Consider the following 26,211-nt stretch of genomic DNA (forward strand, 5'->3'; position numbering starts at 1 on the left):
TTTAAAAATAAACACTAACAGAACTTGCCTATGGTTCTGGTGTAGTTTGTATGTCCTTGATTGCTATTCTGTTATTCCCAAATAAATCCACTTTTGCTAGGAGAAATAAATTAATTAAAACAACAACAACAACAACAACAGGGGGTCCTGGCTGGCTCAGTCAGTAAAGCATGCAACTCTTGATCTTGGGGTCATGAGTTCAAGCCCCACATTGGGCAAAGAGATTATTTAAAAAAAAGAAAACAACAACAACAACAATATAATACTCAAAACTCATTAAAAAAAATAAATAAACACCAACAGAAAAGTCTAAAAATGAACACCAGAAATTACAACAAACCAAAATGTATGGTACAAAGAAACCTTGTCACTTTTTTAAATAAAAATAAAAAAGGTTGTACAAATTCATTCTTACTCCAGTACACACCAATTGCTTAACCTTTTTTCTTTTTTTAAGATTTAATTATTTGACAGAGAGAGAGACAGCGAGAGAGGGAACACAATCAGGGAGAGTGGGAGAGGGAGAAGCAGGCTTCCTGCTGAGCAGGAAGCCGGATGCGGGGCTCAATCCCAGGACCCTAGGATCATGACCTGAGCCGAAGGCAGACGCTTAACAACTGAGCCACCCAGGCATCCTCCAATTGCTTAACCTTAAAAAATTAAATTTAGAAAATCATGAGTACTTAAGTAACACTAACTTAAAAAATACTATAAACATGAATGCATATATTTTTCGTAATAAAATATTTTTCAAATGTTTCCTCATGCATATTGAGGAGATCAATACAGCTAATCATTACACATACTACAAAATAGATTTTCCTCTTTCCCTAGACCTAGGGACAGTAATGAATAATTACACCAGTTCATGTATTAGGCTCAACCAAAGCATCTAGAATTTTTTTTTTTGATACCAAAAATTAGACCCTGATGGAAACAATTTTAAACCAAAAATAAAAGTAGGCATTTATAAAAAATTCACAGCCAACATCATTTTGTGGAAAAAAGACTAAAATGCTTTCCCTATAGGATCAGGATCAAAACAAGGAAGTCCAATTTTGCCACCTCTAATTAACACCGTACTTGAGATTCTAGCCACTGTAATTAGGCAAGAAAAAATAAATAAAAGGAATCCAGACTGGGGGCGGGCGGGGGTGGTGTAAAACTATCTATTTGCAGATGACATAATCTTGTACATAGAAAATCCTAAGAAATCAACTAAAAACTATCAGAACTAATAAGCAAGTAAACAAGATGGCAGGACACTTGATCAATATAGAGAAATCTATTGCAGTTCCATACACTAGCAATGGATAATTAAATGAAATTAAAAAAACAATTCCCATTACAACAGCCTTAAAACGTATACTTAGGAATAAATCTAACCAAAAAAAAAGTTCAAGGACTGTACCCTCAAAACTTCAAATTACCAATGAAAATATTGAGGGAACATAAATAAATGGAAAGACATTTCATATTCACATATTTGATGACTTACCATTAAGATAGCAATACTCCCAAGTTGATCTCCAGATTTAGTGCAATCGCAATGCAAATCCAAGCTGCCTTTTTGCACAATTTGGCAAGCTGATCCTAAAATTCATGTGGAAATGCAAAGGACCCCTCTCCCCCTCCATAAAAAGGGGGAAAAGATCAAAGCAATGTAAAAGAACAAAGCTGAAAGACTTGCACTTCCTGATTTCAAAATTAGAATAATCAAGACTGTATGATACTGGCAGAGGGTGGACATGTAAATCAATGGACTAGAACTGACAGCCCAGAAATAAGCCCTCACATTTATCGTCAGTGACTTTTCAAAAAGGATGCCAATAAAATTCAATGGAGAAAGAATAGTTTCTTTAACAAATGATGTTGGCACAAATGGCTTTCCATACAAAAGGATGAAGTTGGACCACTTTCTCTCACCATACACAAAAATTAACTCAAAATAGATCAAAGACCGAAATGTAAAAGCTAAAACTATAAAACTCTTAGAAGAAAATATAGGAATAAATCTTTGTGGTGTTCGATTAGGCAAAGTCTTCTTAGATATGACATCAAAGCATAAGCAACAAAAGAAAAAATAAACTGGACTTCATCAAAACTAAAAATTTCTGTGCACTAATGGATGTCAACAAAGTGATACAATGGGAAAAAATTTTTGCAAATCATGTATCTGTACCATAGTTTAACTGCTCCCCTATTCACTGTACTTAGGTTGTTCCCAGATTTTTTTAACTAGGTTGGCATCATTCCTCCCATTTTACAAGTAGAAAGACCAGAGCTCAAAAAGGATAAGTGAGCTGCTTAACAGTGCTCTGCTATAAAAGCACCAGAATGAGTACCTAAATCCACATCTGTATAATTTCTAGTCTTTGCTTTTTCCTTTATAGTGGATATCTACCCAGTCAACCCAAGACAGAAGATCTGCCAACCAGATAGGAGTCTTTTGGTTGTTCTGTTAACACTTCACCCTAGGAATTCTTTCCTTCTTTTTTTCCTTCTTATGGGTCCACAGACAATGACTCAAAAGCTAAATGACTTGTCCAAAGTTTACACTGTTAGAATGACCTAAGTGGTTACAACAAGTTACCTAGGGAAGAGTCCTTTTTTTTTTTTTTTTGCACTAAATTAAAACTGACTCTCCCGAAAACAAGAGTTCTTCTTTCTAGAAGAAACGACACAGGCATATTAGTAACCAAAATATATAAAGAACTCTAGAGATTCAACAACAAGAAACCCCAATTTTTTAAAATAGGTGAAGGATCTGAATAAACATTTTCAAAACAAAGATATATAAATGTCCAATAAACATATGAAAAGATGCCCAATATCATTAGTCACTAGGGAAATGCAAATCAAAAGTAGGGGAGATATGAGAACAAATATAATAAAAAGACAACAACTGCCAAGGATATGGAGAAATTGAAACCCTCATATATTGCTGGTTGGAATATAAAAGTGATGCAGCCACTGAGGAAAACAGGTTGGCAATTCCTTAAAATGTTAAACATAGAATTAGCACATGACCCAGAAATTGCACTCCTAGATAAATACCCAAGAGAAATAAAAACGTATCTCATGAAAAAAAAAATCTCATGCAAAACTAAACACAAGTGTTCATGGAAGCATAATTCGTAATAGTCAAAAACTGAAAACAACTGAAATGTCCATCAACTGAAAATAAAATGTGGAATATTCATACAATGGAATACTAGTTTGACCTAAGAAGAAATTACTGATGATACATGCTACAACATAGATGAACCTTAAAAACAGTATGCTTAAATGAATTTAGTCAGTCATAAAAAGCCATGAATCATATGATCCCATTTATATGAAATGTCCAACATAGACAAATCCATAGAGATAGAAAGTAGATTGGTGGTTGCCAGAGACGTGCAGAGGTGAGAATGGGGACTGACTACTAACAGGCCCTAAGTTTCTTTTTGAGGTGATTAAAATGTTCTAAAATTAGTGGTGATGGCTGCACAACTGAATATACTAAAGGCCACTGACTGTACCAGTTAAAATTAGAGTACACTGCATGGTAGGTGAATTATATCTCAAAAAATATGTTATTTTAAAAACTAGAAAAATTAAATAACATAAAACCAAAATGTTTGTGTTTATTTCCTTTATGTTCCTTATGAAACACCAGAAGTTAAGAAAATAAAAGAGCCATGACTGACTTTTTGCGGACTTTCTTAGGCAAACAAGTTCTAGTCCACTGAGCACATGAGCTGTGTTTGTCTTCATGTTTCACTGAGCCACAGCCTGATATGTGTTTTTGAAGAGAGAAAAAAAGAAAGATGGTAAGAAGAGTAGAAGGAAGGTTTAATACGTGATCTGCACAAAGGCACATTCTTTTGATTGGTCCAGCTCTAGTCATTACAAATGCTCTAGTCATTATTCATAAGCAAAATTAGACCCTATTAATTATTCATTATTCATAAGCTCTAGTCATTATTCATAAGCAAAATTAGACCCTATTAATATCAGAAGGATTTTTTTTTCCCCAAAGTCTAAGGTGCTGGATATTTTCTTATACAAATCAATTTAACATCATTTGTTGGCTATCTATTTCCTATCACATGCTGTGGTTAGTGCTTAAGAGACACTAAGATTAAAAAAGAACCCCATGGGACTTACAATCCAGTGGCTGAAGCAAAAACAAAATATTATGTAAATTTTCATCAAACTACACAAGACAGAAGCGGAATAAGTCAAAGTACTAAAGAGGGGGGGGAAAAAGTCCATGTAGAATTCCATACCCAGCAAAAATATCTTTCAAAATGGAGACTTTTTCCAGACAAATGAAACAGCAGATCTGCATTATGAGAAATATGGAAAGCCACTTCTCTCACTAGAGGAAAATACTACATCAAAACTTAGATCTACATAAAGGAATGAGAAGTGTTTGAAAAGGTATAAATTAAAGCATATCAGATATAAATGATTTTTCTCATTTTTTAATTTCATGTCTATAAATAACATACATAAGTTATATATATATAGAAACAAGACATATGACAAGAATGGTACATAAAAGAAGAAAAAAAATGTAGGCATACTCTTGTCATATTATATTATACATGAAGGTAGACTGTGATAAATTAAAGATGTGTATTATAAAACCAAAAAGGAAATCTTTGTGACCATGAGTTTTGGGGTGGCACAAAATACACAAAATCATAAAAGAAAAAAAATTGCTATATTGGACTTCATCAAATTCTGCTCTTCAAAGTTACTGTTAAGGAAAGGCAAGCCACACAATGAGAAGAATCATTTGCAAAATATTTGTATCTGACAAAGAACTTGTATCTAGAATATGTACAGAACTCTTAAAATTCAATGAAACAAATAACCCAATTCATAAAGAATATGGACAAAACATTTTAAGACACTTCACAAAAGGTATGAAGAGCAAACAAGCATATGGAAAGATGCTTAACATTATTAATCATCAGGCATTTGCAAATAAAACCATAATGATGTACCACTACACATTCACCAGAACAGCTAAGAACAAAGACTGACAAAAACTGAAGTCTTAGTGAGGACGTGGAGCTACTGGAATGGTCATATACTGTTGACTAGAATGCAAAATGGTACCATTTTGGAAAACAGGCTGCTTATAAAGTCAAAAATTCACTTACTATACAACACAGCAATCCCACTCCTAATTTACTCATGAGAAATAAAAACAAAAGAAATATATTCAAATGGTCACAGCAGCTTCGTTTATAATAGCCCAAAACTGGAAACAACTCAAATACTCATTAACTGGGTAATGACAAGCAAATTACTGTATATCCATGGAATGTATAAGGAAATGGAATACTACTCAGCAAAAACGAAGAAACCACTCAAACATGCAATAACATCGATGAATCTAAGTGAAAAGCACACACCAAAGCTTACATACCATATTACTGATAAGAAGTTTAAGAAAGGTAAAACAAATGTGACAGAAAGCAGAGTAGCAGTTGTCAAGGACTACAGGTAGAGTAGGGGACAAACTACAAAGGGGCCACAGGAAACGTTTTAGGGTAATGTTATCGTGACTGTGGTAGTGGTTACACAAGTATATTTGTCAAAAGCCATTTAAATGTATATTTAAGGGAGGGGGGAATGGTTAGCCCGGTGATGGGTCTTAAGGAGGGCACGTACTGCATGGAGCACTGGGTGCTATACGAAAACAATGGATCGTGGATCACCACATCCAAAAGCAATGATGTATTGTATGGTGACTAACATAATAAAATTTAAAAAATGAATAAATAAATATATATTTAAAATTGGTAAGTTATACCTTAATACAACTGTTTTAATGAATGAATGAAACATGTCCAATATACTGGGGAGGAAGGGGGGGCGACAACTCAAATTAATGCAAGCCTGAATATGAGAAATCACTTCTGGATGAGATTAATGAAGATGACACCTCAACTATGGCTGGAAGAATGGCCAAGCAGGATTAGCCAGTTGAGAGAAGGGCATAAACTAAAGTGCAGGGGACCTGCAATTCCACGTTTTTAAAATAGTAAGGAGTCCAGTTTGTACTGTGATCAGCATGCATACACACACACACACACACACACACAGAGAAATAAGCGTAGTTTGGGTCCATCTCAGGTAAGGAATCTTAAGTGCCCAGTTCAAGAATTTGATTCTCTAAGTATGTTTTATAGAAAATTGATAGAATCAAAGTGGTATTTTAAGATTAATTTGAAACAGAAAACAGGAGAGGCCTGAAGAGGAAAAACCCAAAGCAATCAGACCCAACAGTAAAAACATAAAGGAGAATAGATAAAGACCACTGCAAAAGGACCAATAGAACAAGCAATTCACAAGAACTGTGGAAAGAGAAGAGATGAAGTATTACTAAAGTTTTGGCACTGGGTGCCTGGGAGCAACTACTATCACTTAAAACACATGAACATAGGCATAAGTTAAGAGTTCTTAGAACATTTTGGGGCGCCTGGGTGGCTCAGTCAGTTAAGGGTCTGCCTTCCGCTCAGGTCATGATCCTGGATTGGAGACCACCATCGGTCTCCCTGCTCAGTGGGGAGTCTGCTTTTCCCTCTCCCTCTGTGCCGTCTCTCTCCGTCTCAAATAAATAAATAAGAAATCTTTAAAAACAAAACAAAAAAACCAAAACATTATGTAAACAATGTTAAAAAACAAAAGACAAACTCATGAAATCTATTTGTTATGTCACAAAAACAGTTAATACCTCTAACACACTGAAAGCTCTTATAAATTAATAACAGAAATGAATCAAAAAATTAAAACATTCAATAAACAGATTAAAATAAATTCAGTCTTATTAAAGAAATGCAAATGAAAAAAATGGCAAATTTGACAACTCTAAGTGATGGTGGGACTGAGGAGATGAGCACTGGCACACTGTTGGGAAACAAAAATTGGTAAAAGCCTTCTGAAGGGCAATATGACACTGTATCAAAACTACAAATGTGTATACCATTTTTGACCCAACAATTTTACCTCCAAGAAATCCAATATATAGGAGATAATGGGACAAATGCGCACACCAACTATTTGCAGTAGATACATACACATCTCAAAAATTTTAAAAATAAAAAACTAAGAGTCTAGCAAAATGGACTTGGCCAAACAAGTTACAGTACATCCATACAAAAAAATACCAGAAGCCAACAAGAACATACTACAGAGCATGGCATACAAAGTAGCACTGTAATATGTTCCCATAATTCCCAAGATTTACATAAAATCTTTGGTCCCTAATGCATACATGCAGAGAAGAATCTAGAAGAATGTTTTTCAAAACGTCAAAGATGATCATCTCAGGTGGTTGGATTCAGGAGGCCTTTTAATCTCTCACACTCTTCTGTACTAACTGAAAACTTCCACCTTGGGCCTGTAGTATCTTTGTAAACAGGTGAAAAATAATGAAGAGCAGTATCAGAAAAAGGAATGACTCCAAGAAAGGTGAACTAATTAATTTAATGTTAAATAAGTTTGGTGAGTCAATAAAATATCTCAGTGAAAGTGCCCCTATGCAACTGAAAATGCAGAAACAGAAAAGTGGGGAGGGAAGCAGCCCATTAACTACTTTCAGTTTTCAGTTCCTCTCACTACCTTTTTCATTTTCATTTTATAAATTCCAATTTTTAAAAAAGCAAAGGGAAAAAAAGAGAAAGAGGGGGGGCAAGCCAAGAAACTCTTAACTACAGTGAACAAACATGGTTACCAGAGGTAGGGGGTTCGGGGGATGGGCTAAATAGGTGATGAGGATTAGAGCACACTTGTTGTGATGAGCACCCGGTGTTGTAGGGAAGCACTGAATCACTGTATTGTACACCTGAAACAATATTACACTGTATGTTAACTGGAATTTAAATAAAAATAAATAAATTCCAGTTTTTAATCTTCTAATCTACATTCATTTTGTTTTCCAAATATACTAAGAAAACTAGATTCTCTCACAACTGAGATGTGTGGAAATTCAAGGAACAAAAATCACCGCAAACAAGTAATACTTCTGTATCTAGCCTGATACTTTTCTTTCTAACATCCACCTTAAAGCTTATAAATATCTACCTATAAAACAAATCCAAGAAAAAGCAAAAATAACAACAATAAAATTTAAGTGGTATTCATAGAAAAAGTACAGAAGAGATTAAAATGATCTAAAATGTGAATATTAAGCAATATTAATTTTCCACTGATTTTTCAGAAACAGCTACAATTTTTCAGAGTTAGGAAATAAAGCTTGGTGTACAGTTTGTTCAGAAAATTTTCACCAAGAAAAACAGATCACTCATCTTGATTAGTATAGCAGAGTGCAAATATAAACACTAGGTCTGAATTTATTCTATATTCACACTAAAAGTGACTCCCAGCATCCTCAATTCAATGAAGTAAAGCAGCAGCTGGAAAGAGGAGGTTCTTAAATTCTCTCCTTACAAAATAATCACTTCACCCATCCTAGAGTACGTGTAAACCAAAATAGCAAGTAAGTTTAGAGACGCAACTGCAATCTGCATAGTTGGTTGCATTAATCTGTGGAGAAAAATGCTATTTAAATTAATTCAACCACTAATAAATACATGTTAAAATTTGTCCTCCAGGAGCTTACAGTCTAGTAGAGAAAATACAAATGTAGCCAGCCAAATAATCAGAATATTAAATAGAATTTTTTTAAAGCTCTATTACAAAGATAAAGCAAAGTGCCATAGGAATATAAGAATGAACTTTTTCTCCATGAATGGAGCAAGATCTTAAGGTGGTTGAATTGGAGCTCGGTTTTGAATGCAAAGCCCAAAGCAGAGAAGGGAGGGAAGGAAGGGCATTTCGAGGTAAAAGAACAGCAAGAGTACAAATATAGAGAAATAAAAGTTTTTCTGAAAATAGAATTTTGATAGAATGGAGCCAGATCATAAAAGGCATTACCTGACAATGCACTGAAAAGTCTGGGCTTAATTCTATATAATGGAAGTGACACCATCTGACCAAGACTTTAAAAAAATTCTCCTGAAAAAGAATGAACTGAGAAGAAAAGCATGGTAACAGGAAGTCCGATTAAAAACAAAGGCCTGAACTGAGGAGCTGAAAATGGAAATGGGATAAATATTAGTGTTAGAACAAATACATGATAAAAAACTGTGTAGATGTAAATGCTGGGTAAAGTTTGGTCAGAGAAGGAGCAAAACACAAGGCCATCTTGAGAATGAAATAGGTGATTACAGGTTTGGAGACCTAAGACCACCTTAATTTCCATTCCTTTCTAAGTGTTTCTGCATTTATTCTAGTATCCTATATATCTGACATTTTTAAAAAGCATTTTAAGCATGACATTCATCTAAGGATACTCATGATTTATTTCTATTAAGTACAAATCAAATCAGTAGCATTTTATGAGTTAACACGAGCTTTTTTATTATTCTGAAACGTCTTCATTCTATATATTCCTGAACACAGTTTTTAGGACAATTACACTAAATAAACCATGGCAGAGGTACCCCATATCATACACAAGTAAATACTAGTAACTTCACTTATTTACACCCACTGGTCACCCATCTTTAGATTCCCAGGGTCTCTATACTATTCCGTAACTAAGGCTTCTGCTGCCTCTCAGAGGAATAGAATCTCCACAAGTTCAGAGACAGAACCAATTAAAGGTATATGTAACAATTTATTGTCCTGATTGTAACTGATCTGACGTGAGTGACTTCAGATCAAGCTATCCCACTGCAAAAAAAACCCAACTGTCAATAACTAAGTATAAAGTCTTCAAGGAATGTTTTTAGACTCATATCATAAAAGCTACAAGTTAATGAGCCAAAAGAATCTCTAAAAGAATTTGTTTTCTACAATCCTGAAAAAGCTGCAAAGAACGGGGGGGGGGGGGGGGGGGGATCGATGCATAAATACCCTAAGAGGAGATGAATTTTAGCAAAACAGATCACTACACGAGGCGGTCAGCTCCCTCGAATGCCCTGACAGTATCAATACCCAATATCAAGTGCACGTTACTTCAATCAGCACAGGGTTTGAATCCAAGCTGACCTTGGAACAAATCACTTAACTTTTCAGAGCTTCAGTTTCCCAATCTATGAACAGAAATGTAGGGGATGAACATATGTTGTTAAGTATTTATCAATACCTGACACATAGTAAAACCCAAACGTCAATACCATTCCCTCCCTTTAAAAACACCTCTACTACACTCTCACATTATAGGGTCAGTCAGCAATATTATGTGACTTCCCACACCCCAATAGTCAAAGAGTAAAGAAAATAAGGTAAACTGGTTATATAGAAGAAATGTAAAGCTAAGGAGGGACTGATGAAAAGAAAAGCATGAACAGAAGACAAAGGCCTAGAGCAGACAGTGAATTAAAAGTCAACAGGAGAGGATTTACTCTAGGAACTAACACCAAAAAAAACCCCTTCATACTGTGGTTTGAATACTATTTTCATGCAACTCCTTAAAATATCTACACTGACAATTCATTAATACAGAAGGTCCATGTGGGCTGGTAAAAGATTATACTGCTTTCTTACACATGGTCTCTATTAAATACTTATGCAATCTAGGCCCACAATATTTCATAGGCTCAGTAAACTCCATCATCTCTTCATTTACCCATTCAACAATTATTAAGCGACGACTTGTGCCAAATCCTATGCTGAACACTAATAATACAACGGTCGGTTAAGACAGTATAGCTGCCTTAACAGAGCTCACAATCTAGCAGTCTATTCATTAAATAACATGGGCCACTTAAAACATTACTAAACTCTAAAAGTAAGTAAAACTTTTTGCGTTAAACTGGACAAATGAGTTCAATTAATTGCTCCTAAACAGTAATAACACATTTTCTGTATTTAAAAATCTTAAATTTTTCCAATCAACAATGTTAGGTGTAAATTCTGGGCCCCATATTTTAAGGACAGTTGACAAACCAGATGTAATGTGAAAAATCTGAAAACCATACTTCATGACAAATGAAGTTTTTGGCCCAGAGAAGACTCAGAAGACATGGCAAGTGTCTTACATTTGAAAGAGGTAGCAGCATACAAGTTTGCTCTGGTTAAACTTGAAGCAATGGGTCGAAAGTTAATATGGAGGTAAATTTCTGTTTCAGTGTGAAGAGTTCCAATAATTCAAACTATTCAGTAATAATTCAACCACATTACATTTCCATAATAATCTACAGTATTTCTTTCCATACTTTACAAAACATGAATTTCCACGTAATCCTTGAAATAATACAAAAAAAAACCACAAGTATTTCTCTGTTATAGTTTAAGGAAACTGAGTTCCCAAGGGAGGGTCTTGCTAAGATACTGGGCAAAGCAGGTCTAGAACTCAAGTCCCAAATCTAATGGAACAGGCTGTCTCAAAGTAATGTCTTTCCATGTCTAGATGTATTCAGGCACACACCAAATGGACAGCTGTCTGGAATGTTGGCCAAGATACTCTAAAGCTTCGTCCAAATCCAATCCTTTAGAAATACCAGTTTGGTCAGTGTAAAAACCATGAAAAGATTCAGCAACGAATGGTCCTCTAGAATGCAAGCTTCATGAGGGCAAGGACCTCATCTTCCTTCATTGATCTATTCCAGTCCCTAGAACAGTAACTAGCATGTGATGTGCTGTGTAAATATTTGCTACATACGAATAATACTAATCATACATACCACTACTCCACGAAATATATACATAAAATACATAGCACTATTAAGGACAGGACCTTGCTGAAGTATCCAGCAACTAAAAATTCAGATAACACAAACTGTATTCTTAAAATTGCATCATACACTCAAAGTTGCTATCTGAAGTCCTGAAACTTAACCTAATCAGTTTTCAAAAACAGTGTCAGCTGCAAAAAACAAACAAGCAACAATAACAAAAATGCAAACCTTCTGGCAAACCCAAAATATTTTAACTAAAAGTAAAATGCAAGGTCTTTACAAGGTATGAAGGCTAAATTTGGGGAAATGAATCTTCAGTGTTGATAGACCTTTGCTTAAAGCATCAACTAGCATTTTAAGTGTGCTTGAAAACTGTAAGAATGAAGAGATTTGTACAGCTCCTTTCATTTAAGGACAAACTCACACCCAGATCTCTACTTGAATCCCATCTTGACAAGTATTTACTAGGCTGACACTTCAAAGAGATCTGCTAATTTTACAAGTATATGCATTGAGATTCAACATAATCTACTTAGAGGTACTTGCATCCACTTGGCATTACTGAAAACTAAGACCAATAGGAAAACCACAACCAACGAAAACGTCATTTTTTAATACCCTAAACGATAAGGCCTAGAATTTCCAGACAGCTCAAGGAACAGAACCTGCAAAATATTCGAAAGTTATTTTTAGTTCGTTTTGCTTAAGAGGTGGGCAAAGATCAATGTTCACACTTTTCCTGAAGAACAGAATCATGTAACAAGCAAGGTGTAACAACCACATAAAAGATTTACTCCAATTTCACCAGATTAAATTATACCTTTTAAAGGTTTCTGAACAAAGACCGTTGATATTTAAAAATATAACTAACCTTTAAATGTAATTTAATATAACAGTAAACAGTGCGATACCGTAAGGATGTACTAGACCATTCACTTGGCTACACCAATTAATTATACGTTATTAGCAACTGGGTGTCATCACAAACCAACAGTGAAACCACAATCTTGTCTTTTTTTTTTCCCCAACACTCAACAAATCATTCCGCAGAAGAATATCACAAAAAGGGCATCTTCCTTGAGAATTGAGAACTCTTAAGTTTCCACATAAGCTTCTGTCACATATTAAAAGAATAAACTTCACAGAAAAGCTGCACATTTTTCCATCGCTGTATTCACCACCAGCAACACTGGCAATCCATATCTAACTCTGACATCAGCAAGCGATTCCGATTCTCCTTTACAGTATGTGGGTCCGTTCCTAAGTCTCCAAAGATGAAACCTCTTCAGAGAGCTTTCAAATCATGACAAATTAAACCACCTCTAGGTTTACCCAAAGAAAATTGCTGGAAATGCAAAGAGCAGTTGAGAGAAATCTGTTAACAGGTTAATGCAACAAGTTTAAAACTTTGAACTCTTCCTTCGAAATCTTTCCCGGCCAGAGGGAGGAGAACAAGTCTGCAGGACCTGTTGCTTTGTCCCTCCAACCCACTGAAAGGTGTCACGGGCGCGCGCAAACGCCTCGCCCGCTTGAAGCCCGGCCCGAAGTTGGGTTTTCCAGTGCCGGCTGCAGACTTCGGTGGCTCCGAAGAGGCCAGTCACCACTTTCCCTGCCTCCTGGGGATCTGGCCCGCGCAGCAGCAGACGAACGCACCGGGGGGGAGGGGGGCGGACTCACCTGATCACGGGGCTGTAGGGGCTCCGGGAGCGGCGCCAACTGCTGCTGCTGTAGGGGCTGGGGGACACGTCGCCGCCCCGCTCGTAGGAGCTGTGGCGGCTGTAGCTGGGGGAGCGGCGGCGGCTGTAAGGGCTCGGGGAGCGCGGCAGCCGCCGAGAGTACGGGCTGCTGCCACCTCCTGCCGGGCTGGGGGACTTGCGGCTCCTCAGGCCCTGCGAGGCCCTGTGGGACACCGGGCTGTCGTCCCGACCTCCCAGCGGGCTCAGGGACCGCTGCCGCCGCCTGTAGGCCTTGGGCTCGCTCTTGTCCTCCCGGTAGGCCTTGGGCGGCTCCTTGTAGGCCGAAGGCGGCTCCTTGCACGACTTAGTCCGGCTCCGGTGGGCCTTCAGGTCTCGATCTTTGCGGCTGCTGCTGCTGCTAGACGTGGCCGAGGCGCTTTTCCGGCGGCCGCCGCTGCTGCTGCTGCTGCCGCTCTTGGCGGCCTCGGCCCGCTCCTCGCCGCTGTGGCTGTGGCGGCTGCGGGACTTGGAGGCCTCGCTGCCGCCGCGCTGCCCGTCCCGCCGCCGGTGCTCGCGGTGGCGCTCCTTGCTGCGCCCGCTGCTGCTGCGGCGGTCCCGGCGGGGCCTGCGCTCCGACCCCTCCCCGCGCCGCTGGGTGCCGGAGGAGGAGGCCGGACTCCCGCCGCTGCCCCCCGTTCCCCCGGCAGCCGTCGCCGCCGTTGCCGCGCTGGCCCCCCCCAGCAGCAGCCCCTGCTCGGACTGGGAGCTCACATCCTCGTATTCCACCAGCGGGGTCACACCCCCGCCGCTACTAGCACCGCCACCGCCGTCCTGCTGCGGCTGGGGCAGCGAGAAGACCCGACGCTTCTCCGCCTCCTGCCCGGCGCGGGGCCCGCGGCGCCGCTTCTGCCGCCCTCCTGCGCGCCTCTTGCCTCTCGCCAGCCGCTTGACCTCCAGAGGGGGGCCCGGGCTGAAGCAAGAGGAGGAGGCCGCGGCGGCGGCGGCTGCGGCGGCGGCCGTGCCGGGAGCAGCCAGGAAGAGCAGAGGCGGCGGGGGCGGCGGCGGTTGCAGGAGCTGCGGCTGCAGGAGCGGCAACAGCAGCGGCGGCTGCTGAGGGGACAGGAATCGCCTCCGCTTGCGGCGTTCCTCCAACTTCTTCTCCGCCCAGCTCAGGCCCCCGCCTCCCCCCAGCGCCGTGTCCGAGCTGCTCGGCATCGCCTAGAGCCCGCCGCAGAGCGCGGCGCGGGTGCGGCCTCCTCCCGGGTCAGATCCTGGCCATCTCCCCCGCCGGAAACGGGAACTGCTGCGGCGGCGGAGGGACACCGAGCGCCAGGGCCGGCCAGAAGACGCGCCACGATAATCCGGGTCAGGACTCGGGTCCCTGGGTTCCAGGTCACAGTCGGGTATGCAGCGGCCTCCGGGCCTGAGGGAAGCAGGAATCCGGGTGGCAGAGCTCGCGATCGTGCTCGTCGTCCTATTCTCAGTAGCAAAAACACCAGATGCGCCGGGCGCTGACCTGCGGGGGAGTCCGGAGTCCTCCAAGTGCCCCCGGGGGTGGGGGAGCGGCCTCGGCCGCGCTCTCGGCTCGGGCAGCGCAACGCGGAAGTACCACCTTCGTCTCCGCTTCACTCCATCGCGCCCTGACGTTGGGTGCGAGTTCAGGGGAGGGGAGTGGGCGAGACAACAACACGCCTCCGCCGCCGCCGCCGCCTCCTCCGCGTCGACGTCGTCCTCCTGTGGTGGCGGCGACACACGGCGGGCGCCTCGGAAGTGGCCTGGGCCTGACAACAACTCCCGGCCTAGGGCCTCGCGCACTCTGCCGCCCGCAGGGACGGGCGGCGGGGCGGGGCGAGGCGGGGGCGACCGGGCTGCGGCTCACGGTTGGGGCAGCGAGTGTGCGGGGCTGGGCGGGGGGCTGTTTCCGGGGAGATAGGGGCGGCGGGGGGGAAGTTTCTGAGCCTGTGGCGGTGGGTACGGGCCCTGACTTTCTTCTTCCTTCGTCGCCGCCGCGAACAGAGGTGGCGGAGGTCCCCTTTCCTCCGCTCCCCCCCCCCTCCACGAGGAGGCTCCTGGTGTGCGCGGCCGGCCCCGGCTCGCTCCTCCCCTTCCCTCTCCGATCTTCGTCAGGAGGAGGGAGGGCGACGGGACTTGCTGGTTGGGCCCTAACCTCCACAACCCCTCCTTCTCGCCTCGCTCTTTCGGCCTTTCCCCCTCGGCCCTGACGCAAGGCCGGGGGCGCGCACGTACGTCACGCTCCGAGAAAGCCGAAGGTGAGTGGTGTTGGGGCAAAGGAGGCGGGAACAAAGTTGCCGCGCATTAGCGTGCTCGCTCCCGCCAGGGACGGGCGTGCGGGCCGGAAGTGGCGTAACGCAGAAACGGCTCCACTTCCGGTGAGGGTGGGACTATATGTGAAGAAGGGTTAAAGAAAGGAGAGGATTCGTGTACCGCCCACTGCTGTCGCCTGAGTCCGTCGCAGTGATGGCACGCTAGTCGTGCCTGTTGCGTCCAACGCGCCGTTGCATCGTCCGCCTGTTGAAAGGTCACGGCAACAGCAAGAATTTGGGGACTCAGTAATGCCGTTAGGGGCCTTCTGGGCTGGGTAGTCGCCCCATCATGTACCCTCTGCCAAACCCCAGGGAGAAAAGAGGGCACCCCGCAAAAGAAGGCGGAGGTGGCATTGGTTTAAACTGTCTTACCTACGCCCAAGTTCGAGGCCCCATCTTAAACCTAAAAACACACTTGGGAATCACAGCCTCGAGCTTTAGTAACACTGAAATTCACTTTTTTAAAAAAGCCTTAAATTAATTCGGGGAGTAAATGAAACGTCAAAAGGGACTACTGGAAATCCCAGAATTATTACCAGCAGCTTGAAGTCAAAATATTTGCTCAAGTGAGGGCTGCCCTCCGGCACTTCACCCACTTTCTCCTTGATACCTAAACCTGTGGAACCGCCAAACTGTAGCCATACGGTAACTTCACGTCTCATTTCTTGTCTTACCAAATTTACCTTTCAATGATAGACTGGGCTTATAGGATAATTGAATTAAAACGTAAAGGGGTTATCGGCTCTGAATATGCTTGAAATATCTTGCTTTTTTTAGAGATTTTATTTTTAAGTAATCTCTACACCGAACATGGGGCTCAAACCCGAAGGTCAAGAGTCCAGTGCTTTACCAACTGAGCCAGCCAGGTGGCTTTCATGTGCTTGAAAAGAAAAGCTAAGCAGTCCCCTCAATGACTACATATAGCAACCCCTTTGCGAGTTTATTTTTTCAGATCATCAGTTGGTTCTTAGTTCCTAAACACTTGGTATCCATCCATCATTGATGCCCTAGTGTAAATATTTTTAATTGGCTTGACATCCACTAACACTGTATTTCAGACTGGACTAATCTAAGCTAAAAATCAGACTTCAGTGAAAGAATGAATACAAAGGGTGTGTGTTTACTGAAGGATAAAGGAGGCGGCAAAGCATTGCCCAGGAAGGTAGACCTGGGTGGGCCACACAGTGGGGCCTAGTGTGCAGCCAGCGGGAAGTGGTAAGGGCACTGGGAAGCTGAATAGAAAAGTAAGGGGCAAGGTGCATGTGCTATGGTGAGCGCTGTGAATTGTGTAAGAATTGAATCACAGACCTGTACCCCTGAAACAAATAATACAGTATATGTTAAAAAAAAAAAAAGAAGATAGTAGGAAGGGAAAAATGAAGGGGGGAAAATCGGAGGGGGAGACGAACCATGAGAGACTATGGACTCTGAAAAACAAACTGAGGGTTCTAGAGGGGAGGGGGGTGGGAGGATGGGTTAGCCTGGTGGTGGGTATTGAGGAGGGCACATTCTGCATGGAGCACTGGGTGTTATGCACAAACAATGAATCATGGAACACTTCATCTAAAACTAATGATGTAATGTATGGGGATTAACATAATTAAATTTTTTAAAAAGAAGAAAAGTAAGGGGCAGAGTGCCTAAAACAAATTTCTCCTTGGTAGTATTGCTGAGTGAAGGTCTTATAGTCTGCTAAAGACCAGTTAGCAAGTGGCTTTTTCCAAAAAATAGGATTAACCTCTACTATCATTGGACTTTGAAAAGCATTTGAAAAGGTTTTGCAGGGGGTATAAATATGCCTAGCTAAAAACTACATCTCCCAGCACTCCTTGCAGATGAAGGACATAAACATATTATGCAGTTCTGGCCAATGAAATGTGAGTGGAAGTAACAGAAGAGAGCAAAATAAGAGGTTTATTTAGCAGTTTCTCAAATCTATAACCAATTTCACTTGAGAATGTCATCTATACTTGCAGAAAAACAAAAAAACAACCTTGACCCATAATAAACGGGCAGCTTCCAGACCAGGTTGCAAACAGAAAAGATGTACTAAAATATTTTTAGTGGGGTTTTGCAGTCCACATGTTTCTGCAAAGATTCTATCTTGGGAAGAATGAAAAGAAGAGAAGAAATGAAGCATTGTGAGCTCCTTAAAGATACCTTCCTGCATACACTGAAATACTAATAATACAGTAAAACTAAAAAAAAAAGAAAGAGAAAGACCTTTGAATTAGAAGCCATCTGTTTCTATAAGCTTGTCTACTTGTATTCATATAAAAAGATTTGAAATTGCCACTTGGGACTATATTTTAGTATCTTGATGTTTGTGTGGTATAATCTATTGCCTTCTGATTTTAAAAGAAAAAAAGGCAGGTGGTAAGTTTTTTGCTTTCTTTACTTATCTAACGGTCATACCATACCATATCAGCTGTTCTTAAAGTGTGGCTTGAGACTAAAACCTATTCAGTGACTCATGCTGTCAAAACTATTTTCATAATAAGACATGATTTGTCTTTATTACTCTCGTTTCATGAATGTACAATGGAGTTTTCCAGAGACAACATGACATCATCATTCTGATGGCTAATGGAATGTGTGTTTGTGTGTTCATATGTTTTCTAGAATGTTATACGGTATTAGGTTTCTCAAATGTGTAAACATTTGGAATCTCTGCGTAACTCAATGAACTAATACTCTCCAAATGACTAATGGATGATGTTATAAAATCATGAGTAAAACATTCATTCAAAGCGCAAGAGTGACCAATGTGCTTTGATATAACAGTACAAAAAGTTCATTGATAGGATTTCAGATTCCACTTTACAACTAACCTTTAAAAAACTACTGTGGAGTTTTGGTGTAGTATCAAAGAATAACCACAGATGTCTGGAAAGGCTATTAAAATATTCCCTCTCTTTTCCAAGGACCTATCTCGTTCATATATTTTCACCAAAACAACGTATTGCAACAAATTGCATAAGGAGGCGGAAGTGAGAATCAGTTTCAGTTCTATTAAACCAGTCAATAAAGAGATTTGCAGAAACATTAATCCTCTCGTTTTTGTTTTGTTTGTAAAGATAGTTAAGTGTTCGCTGTGTTAATATATGATGGGGTTATTGTTATTTTGAATGAATACTTTTTAATTTTCTCCGCTTTTAATATCAATAGATATAACTCACATAAATGAAACTCTTTGTGGTCCTCAAAATAAGAGTATAAAGCGATCTTCAGACCAAAACCTTTGAGAAATAGTATACAAAATCATTAAAATTCTGATTCTCTGCTTCGTGCTTCTAATGATTTCTTTTTTTTTTTTTTAAGACTTTATTTATTTATTTGACAGAGAGAGACACAGTGAGAGAGGGAACACAAGCAGGGGGAGTGGAAGGGGGAAGCAGGCTTCCCGCAGAGCAGGGAGCCCGATGCGGGGCTCCATGCGGGGCTCCATGCGGGGCTCCATGCGGGGCTCCATGCGGGGCTCCATGCGGGGCTCCATGCGGGGCTCCATGCGGGGCTCGATCCCAGGACTCTGGGATCATGACCTGAGCTGAAGGCAGACGCTTAACGGCTGAGCCACCCAGGTGCCCCCTTCTAATGATTTCTGCAGTGTCTTTCAACACTGTTCCTCCTCTGGAAGAGTTTGGTTGTTTGACTTTCAATTAGGTTTTTCTCCACCTTGAAAAAAATTAAGCTCTTTTTATGTCAGCCCACTATTCTTTATCATAAGGAAGGTTATCAGCTTATTATTGTTAGAAAAGCTGAAACAATGGAACTTCTCAATTTAATAATAAAAATGTAGTGGCTAGAATTTACTGAGCACTTGCTCTGTATCAGGCTCTGTGCTAAGTGCTCTATTTTCTCATTTAATCCTCTCATCAGTACCTAGAAGTACAGTGACCATAATCCTGGGCTTATGCAGAATTATGCAACAATCAAGCATAATTGTTAATATTATCCCCTTTCCATCATATTAAAGTTTTCCAGTTTGGACTTAAATTATCTTATCATCCTACTTGTAAAAATTATTATCCACAGTTTACAAATGAGGAAACCGATGCATCAATAGATTAAATGTCTTGCCCAAAGTACATTGCTAGTAAATATGAATCTGGGATCCTAACCCAAATCTATCTAGCTTCATAGTCCAGTCTTTTAAGAATTACAAGGTGTTTCTGGGGTACCTGGGTGGCTCAGCTGGTTAAGTGTCTGACTTTTGATTTTGGCTCAGGTCATGATCTCATGGGTTAGACTGGGCTCCTCCCTGGTCATGGAGTCAGCTTGGGATTCTCTCTCTCCCTCTCTCTTGGCTCCTCCCTCTCTAAAAAAAAAAAGAATTACAAGATGTTTCACAGTGATATCAGTACTGAGATTTATATTGAACACAAGTATAATAATAAATTCCCCAATAAACACAAAATTTATGATAAACTTTTAAGATCACTTTTCACTAGTAAAACTCAGAAATTAAAGATGTGCCTCTCCCATGCTCATCTTTCACACAGTTCAGAGCCCATACTGGGTATCAATCCTTTGCAGAAGACCAATGCTGCCTCTGTGTGTGAGCACATGTGGAGTTGGGGGGGCGGGGGGGGGGAGCAATAAAGTTCTTCCTGGTTCAATAAAGCTGAAGAGTACCTATTTATAGAAGAGGAATGGTGGACTAAACTGCTAGAGGCCTTCCTAATATGGATTCTCCCTGATCATAAGTAACAGAACCCTGGTTTTGCAGGGGGTATAAATATGCCTAGCTAAAAACTACATCTCCCAGCACTCCTTGCAGATGAAGGACATAAACATATTATGCAGTTCTGGCCAATGAAATGTGAGTGGAAGTTGTTGAATGAGCCTTCTGTAAATGCTTCTTAAAATGGAAGGCAAATTTAACTGCCCTGTGCCTTTTGCCCTTCACCCTTACTTTTCTCTATGTCTGGAATTCAAATGAAATACTGGAGTTTGAGCAGCCATCTTGTGACTTCAAAGGGACAAGCATGTGCTAAGGATTACTAGGTGAAGGGAGGCCAGAGGGGCTTGTCTCCCTGAGGATACTGTGCATGTGTCAAACCAACCCTGGACAAAAAAGACATAAAGCTGGTAATATGTTTAAGCCACTGCTTTTTCCAATTTTATTAAAGCCAAACTAAATTCCTAAATATTGCAGTGTGACCCATGTTCATCCCACTTCCATGATGGGTATCATTAATTAATGATAGCACTCCTTCCTGCACATTCTAAATATAGCCTCAGACTCCATCTCAAAATAAGTGCCTGAAACCCATACAGGAGCAGATCAGCCACATTGCCCAGCAGCTCGGGCTTGAGAAGGACATGGGCCAAGCAGGGCTCTGTGGCACTCACCAGAAGAGCAAACAATTTAGCAGTGACTATTCGGGATGAGAGGATTTTGAGGCTGCAGGTCTCCTATCTCAGGGGCACCAGAATACTTTTCTATAGCACCAGGGCCTGATTTTGGTATCCCAGGCTAAGTCCCTCACTCCATCCCTTTCCCTGAGGGTAAACCCTTTCCCTGTGTGTCTCTCACCCTCTGGGCTCCCCCATGCATGCAAACTGAGGTGCCTGCCCCTTCCCAGGAATGGGGAAAGAAGAGAGGGGAGAGCTATGGGAAGAGAACCCTGGGGTTTATACCAGGGCTTTGGGGATTAAGTTCTACATTCACTAAGAAAGGAATTGGGAATACAAAGGGTATGGGGACAAGGAGTTTTTGGGGAATTTGTTGGAAAGAAGGTGAAGTTCAGTGATGCTCTTGATTTTATTATTTATTTATTTATTTATTTATTTATTTATTTGATGCTCTTGATTTTAATCCATACATCACTCATCACTTTGTTCTTAAAGAAGCCTCGGGAGAGAGAGAGAGGTAATGTATTTCAGAAAAACATAGTATTTGTGATAAAATTTTAAGGTGAATTTCACTGGTGAAAGTCCGAAGTAATAGACGTGCTGCTGCCATGCTCATCTCTCACATGGTTCAGAGGCCCATTACCAACAGGTCAGATGATGCCAGCAATTAAACCATGTTTCATGCCTGTCCTGGTGCAATATTTGCAATGATTTGGGACATGAAAAGATGCTCAACATCATTAGCAATTAGGGAAATTCAGATAAAAACCACAATGAGATACCACTTCAAACACCAGGACGGCTATAATCAATAGACAAGTTTTGTTGAAAAATGTGAAGAAAATGGAACTCTCATACATTGCTGGTAAGAATGTAAAAATGGCACAGCTGCTTTGGAAAACAGTTTGGCAGTTCCTCAAAATGTCAAACACAGAATTTCAATGTGACCCAGCAATGCTGCCCCTAAGTATATACCTATGAGTTGTGAAAACATATCTCCATGGAAAAACTTGTACATGAATGTTTATAGCAGCATAATGCATAATAGCCAAAAGTAGAAAAAGCCCAAATGTCCATCAGTAGATGAACAGATAAACAACATGTGACAAAGTCATACAATATAGTACTTGTCAGCAATAAATAGGAATGGATTTCTGATGCATGCTACAGCATGGATGAACTTTGAAAACATTATGCCAAAATAAGCCTTAGTTTCTGTCTTTTAATTGTCACCCAAATTACAAAGTAGACACTATTTTTTTCTTTTGTTTTAGTTAATCTCTACACCCAATGTGGGGCTCAGACTTACAACCCCAAGATCAAGAGTTGCATGCTCTGTGGCCTCAGCCAGTCAGGCTCCCCAAGGTAGACAGTATTATTCCCATTTAACAGTTAAGGGCAGTACAGCTCAAAGAGATTTAAGTTGTCTACAGCCACATAAACAATAATGTGAAATTGGAATGTTAGTGGAAAATGTATTCTTTTTTTTAAGATTATTTATTTTAGAGAGAGAGCGTGCGTGCAAGCAGGGATGAGGGGCAGAGGGAGAGGGAGAGAGAGAATCTCAAGCAGACCCCCACTGACTAGGGAGCCAGACATGGGGCTCGATCTCGTGACCCATGAGATCACAACCTAAGCCAAAATCAAGAGTCCAATGCTCAACCAGCTGAGCTACCCAGGTGCCCCACTGCAAAATGTATTCTAAACACATGTGTAGCCATGTAATCCTTTCCTTTTCCTCTACTGTGTCCTCAGTGACCACATAAATGTCATCCATCTCTTCTTCATCTCTCCTGTTGGTGCCTGGCCTTCTTCCCAGTGACCTGAGTATAGCTAAGAATTTCCAGTGGAAATCAGGGGATTGTAGAGCTGGAAAAAAATCTTTAAAGTTGAACTCAATCCCCTCATACTCCCTTTATTGATAGAAACAGATTTACACAAATGAAATGTCTTAAGGTCCTACTGCTACTTTGTATAAGAAATCCAGGGGTTTCTTGGTCTCCCATCCAGTATTCTTTTTACATTAGACTCACAGTTTTCAGATTCACTAGTGGTACTCAAAGACATTCTAAGGGGCATATGTGCTGGGAAAGTTTTGAGAAATTGGTGGTCAGATCCTCAACTCCATACTTCTAAAATTGATCTGCTTGAGAATGTTCTTGTGGTCAAATGTATTTTGCAGGTTCTCCTCCCACTTTACAAAACAAACACAACAACACTCATTCTCTAATCTTAATGACACATTGCCCAAAAGTGTAAGAACAAAGACAAACCAAGCCACAGATCAAAACACTAGTGTGAGGAAGGCTTTTTAAATAAAGACAACCTGTCTCATTATAGTAGTTGTTAACATATTTCTATGGACACAAGAATTAATAGGGGGCATATGAACTAATGTCTAAAAATGATTAATCCAAATATGAAATATTTTTGCTGTTTCGATCAATCGTATATTACTGACAGTTGAAATTTTGCCTCACACTAGGACAAAAATTCTAACATTCATAAATTTCTTATATACATATTTTTATAGCAGCATGTTAAGGTGATCAATTAAAAACTTTAAAGCAAAAATGTATGTTCGTATATTACATTAGGATAAAATTATGTGAGAGAAGTTGAATGCAAATACAAATTCAAAGAGAAAGGAACATTGTAAAATTCTGCCCGTTGAAGGTTGATGTAGTTTTTCTTTTTTTTTTTTTAAGATTTTTATTTATTTATTTGAGAGAGAGACTGAGAGAGAGAGAGCATGAGAGGGGGGAGGGTCAGGAGGGTCAGAGGGAGAAGCAGACTCCCTGCCGAGCAGGGAGCCCGATGCGGGACTCGATCCCTGGACTCCAGGATCATGACCTGAGCCGAAGGCAGTCGCTTAACCAACTGAGCCACCCAGGCGCCCTGATGTAGTTTTTCTAAAAGAATGATACTGGGGGCAGCAGCTGGCTGGCTCATTTGGTAAAGCATGCATCTCTTGATCTTGGGGTTGTAAATTCCAGCCCAACATTGGCTTTAGAGATTACTTAAAAAGAAAATCCTACAAAACAAAGAAACAAAAGAATGATAGTGGATATCAAATAGCTATCATTGGAGAGTCTTTTGGATACATACAAAATGATATAATGGTTTTATTTTTAAATATTAATATTTATAGGGGTGCATGGGTGGCTCAGTCAGTTGAGCCTCTGAATTCTAGTTTCAGCTCAGGTTGTGATCTTAGGGTCCTGAGATCAGCCGCAGTTTGTTTGTTTTTTTTTTATTTTTTTTTAAAGATTTTATTTATTTATTTGAGAGAGAATGAGATAGAGAGCATGAGAGGGGGGAGGGTCAGAGAGAGAGGCAGACTCCCCGCTGAGCAGGGAGCCCGACATGGGACTCGATCCCGGGACTCCAGGATCATGACCTGAGCCGAAGGCAGTCGCTTAACCAACTGAGCCACCCAGGCACCCCGCAGTTTGGACTTCATGCTCAGCGGGGAATCTGTGTGGGGTTCTCTCTCTCCCTCTCCCTCTGCCTCTTCCCCAGCTCTCTCTCTCTCTCTCTAAAATAAATAAATCTTTAAAAAAAAGTTAATATTTATAATACAACAGAAAATTGCCTCCTTTGCAAATATTTTAATTTATAATGAGAAGAATCTTAAATGTTAACATTAAAATGTACAAAGGTATATAGAGGGTTTCAAAATTATTATAGGAATATAAGCAGAAAAACCTGAAGGGTACTGTTACAGACAATCCTCTGTAGAATATTGATGACTCATAAAAATCCATTACCATTGTAGAAAAAAGTTCTCAATAAATATGCTAATTTTTAACTCATTATTATCATTTCTACACATAAAAGAAAGCACAATATCATTGCTCTTTTAAAAAAAGTTTTTGAAGTCTTGAAGTAACAGAGATTTTTGCTCCCACTCCTAAATTTTGCAACCTTTTCTTATGCAATATTCCCCAGGAACCAAGGCAGCAGGTATAATAAGATTTCTGCTTAAAACCCTTCTCCTTAAAACAAACTGCTTATATGGGAAGGTGCTAACACCTTCATGGGATTCATATTACTTTTCATGATCTAAATGCCACTTTTTTTTTTAAAGATTTTATTTATTTATTTGAGAGAGAGAATGAGAGAGAGAGAGAGAGCATGAGAAGGGGGAGGGTGAGAGGGAGAAGCAGGCTCCCTGCTGAGCGGGGAGCCTGATGCGGGACTCGATCCAGGGACTCCAGGATCATGACCTGAGCCGAAGGCAGTGGCTTAACCAACTGAGCCACCCAGGCGCCCTAAATGCCACTTTTTGCTCCATGTTTATCTTTTTATCTCTGTGCAAACTCTGCACATTAGTCACAGTCAACTTCTTTTTAGCTCTTTGAAAGTCCTGCACCTCTCTCAACTCCGGGCCTTCTCATGGGCTCTCCCCTCTATTTGGAATACTCACCCCACCTCCTACCTCTCAACTATCTAATTTTTACATATCCAGATTTCAACTGAAATATCCCTTGAAGCTTTCCCTGACACCCCCTGCCACTCCCATCACTGAGGTTGGGTGAAATGCCCCTCCTTTGTGTTCCTGATGAATAGTGTTCTTCTCCACCAAGCTTGCACTGCAATCATCTCTTTCCTCATTTATATCCTCCAATAGACTGTCAGGTCCAAGATAGTAGGGACAGTGTCTACTTTACTCATCATCCTCTTCTTAAGGCCCGCACTATGTATGGTACCTGGGAGGTGCTTAATGAATACTGGGAGAATTAATGAATGGCTGGACTGATTTTTCTGATTTATCAATTAAAATAATTCCACTGAAAGTTAACAGCTACTCTAAAAATCTTAAGTTAAAAAGGAACTTTTTGGAGACATGTAAAGGGCTCATGAATTGATGGGAGGCTCTAATACCAGGGCTTGAAAAATAGCTAAAGACCCAGTTAAGTCCAGATAGCAAGAAAGCAGGAAAATGTTAGCAAGAATAGCTGAGGAAGGACTCACCACCTTTGTCGTAGGGCACTGCTCTTTGGAGGTAATCTCTGAATTAAAACTCATCTCCTCTTTATCTTTGTGTCATTGGGTCAAGATTCACATTTCTGGGGAAAAAAATGATCATTGGCTAAAGTTTTTGTGCCCATGCAGGCTGCTAGGGGATATGGCCCCTTCCGCTTCCAGACTGGGAAGAGG

General features: G+C 40.8%; 1 protein-coding gene across 3 annotated transcripts in view; it reads right to left on the minus strand.

The window, feature by feature from the left end:
- Positions 1-14,722, minus strand: part of CDK13 (cyclin dependent kinase 13) — a 121,305-nt gene extending 106,583 nt beyond the window's left edge. For 2 of the 3 annotated variants that reach the window (XM_035026521.1, XM_035026519.1), the window contains exon 1: positions 13,368-14,722. In XM_035026521.1, the coding sequence (XP_034882412.1) occupies positions 13,368-14,581 (1,214 nt within the window). In that variant the 5' untranslated portion in view covers positions 14,582-14,722. The remainder of the gene's footprint in view (positions 1-13,367) is intronic. The other variant, XM_035026522.1, reaches the window with a different exon arrangement.
- Positions 14,723-26,211: the final 11,489 nt, after the last annotated feature.

Source organism: Mirounga leonina, unplaced genomic scaffold, assembly GCF_011800145.1.
Source record: "Mirounga leonina isolate KUSES-001 unplaced genomic scaffold, KU_Mleo_1.0 Mir_199, whole genome shotgun sequence".
NCBI lineage: Eukaryota > Metazoa > Chordata > Mammalia > Carnivora > Phocidae > Mirounga > Mirounga leonina.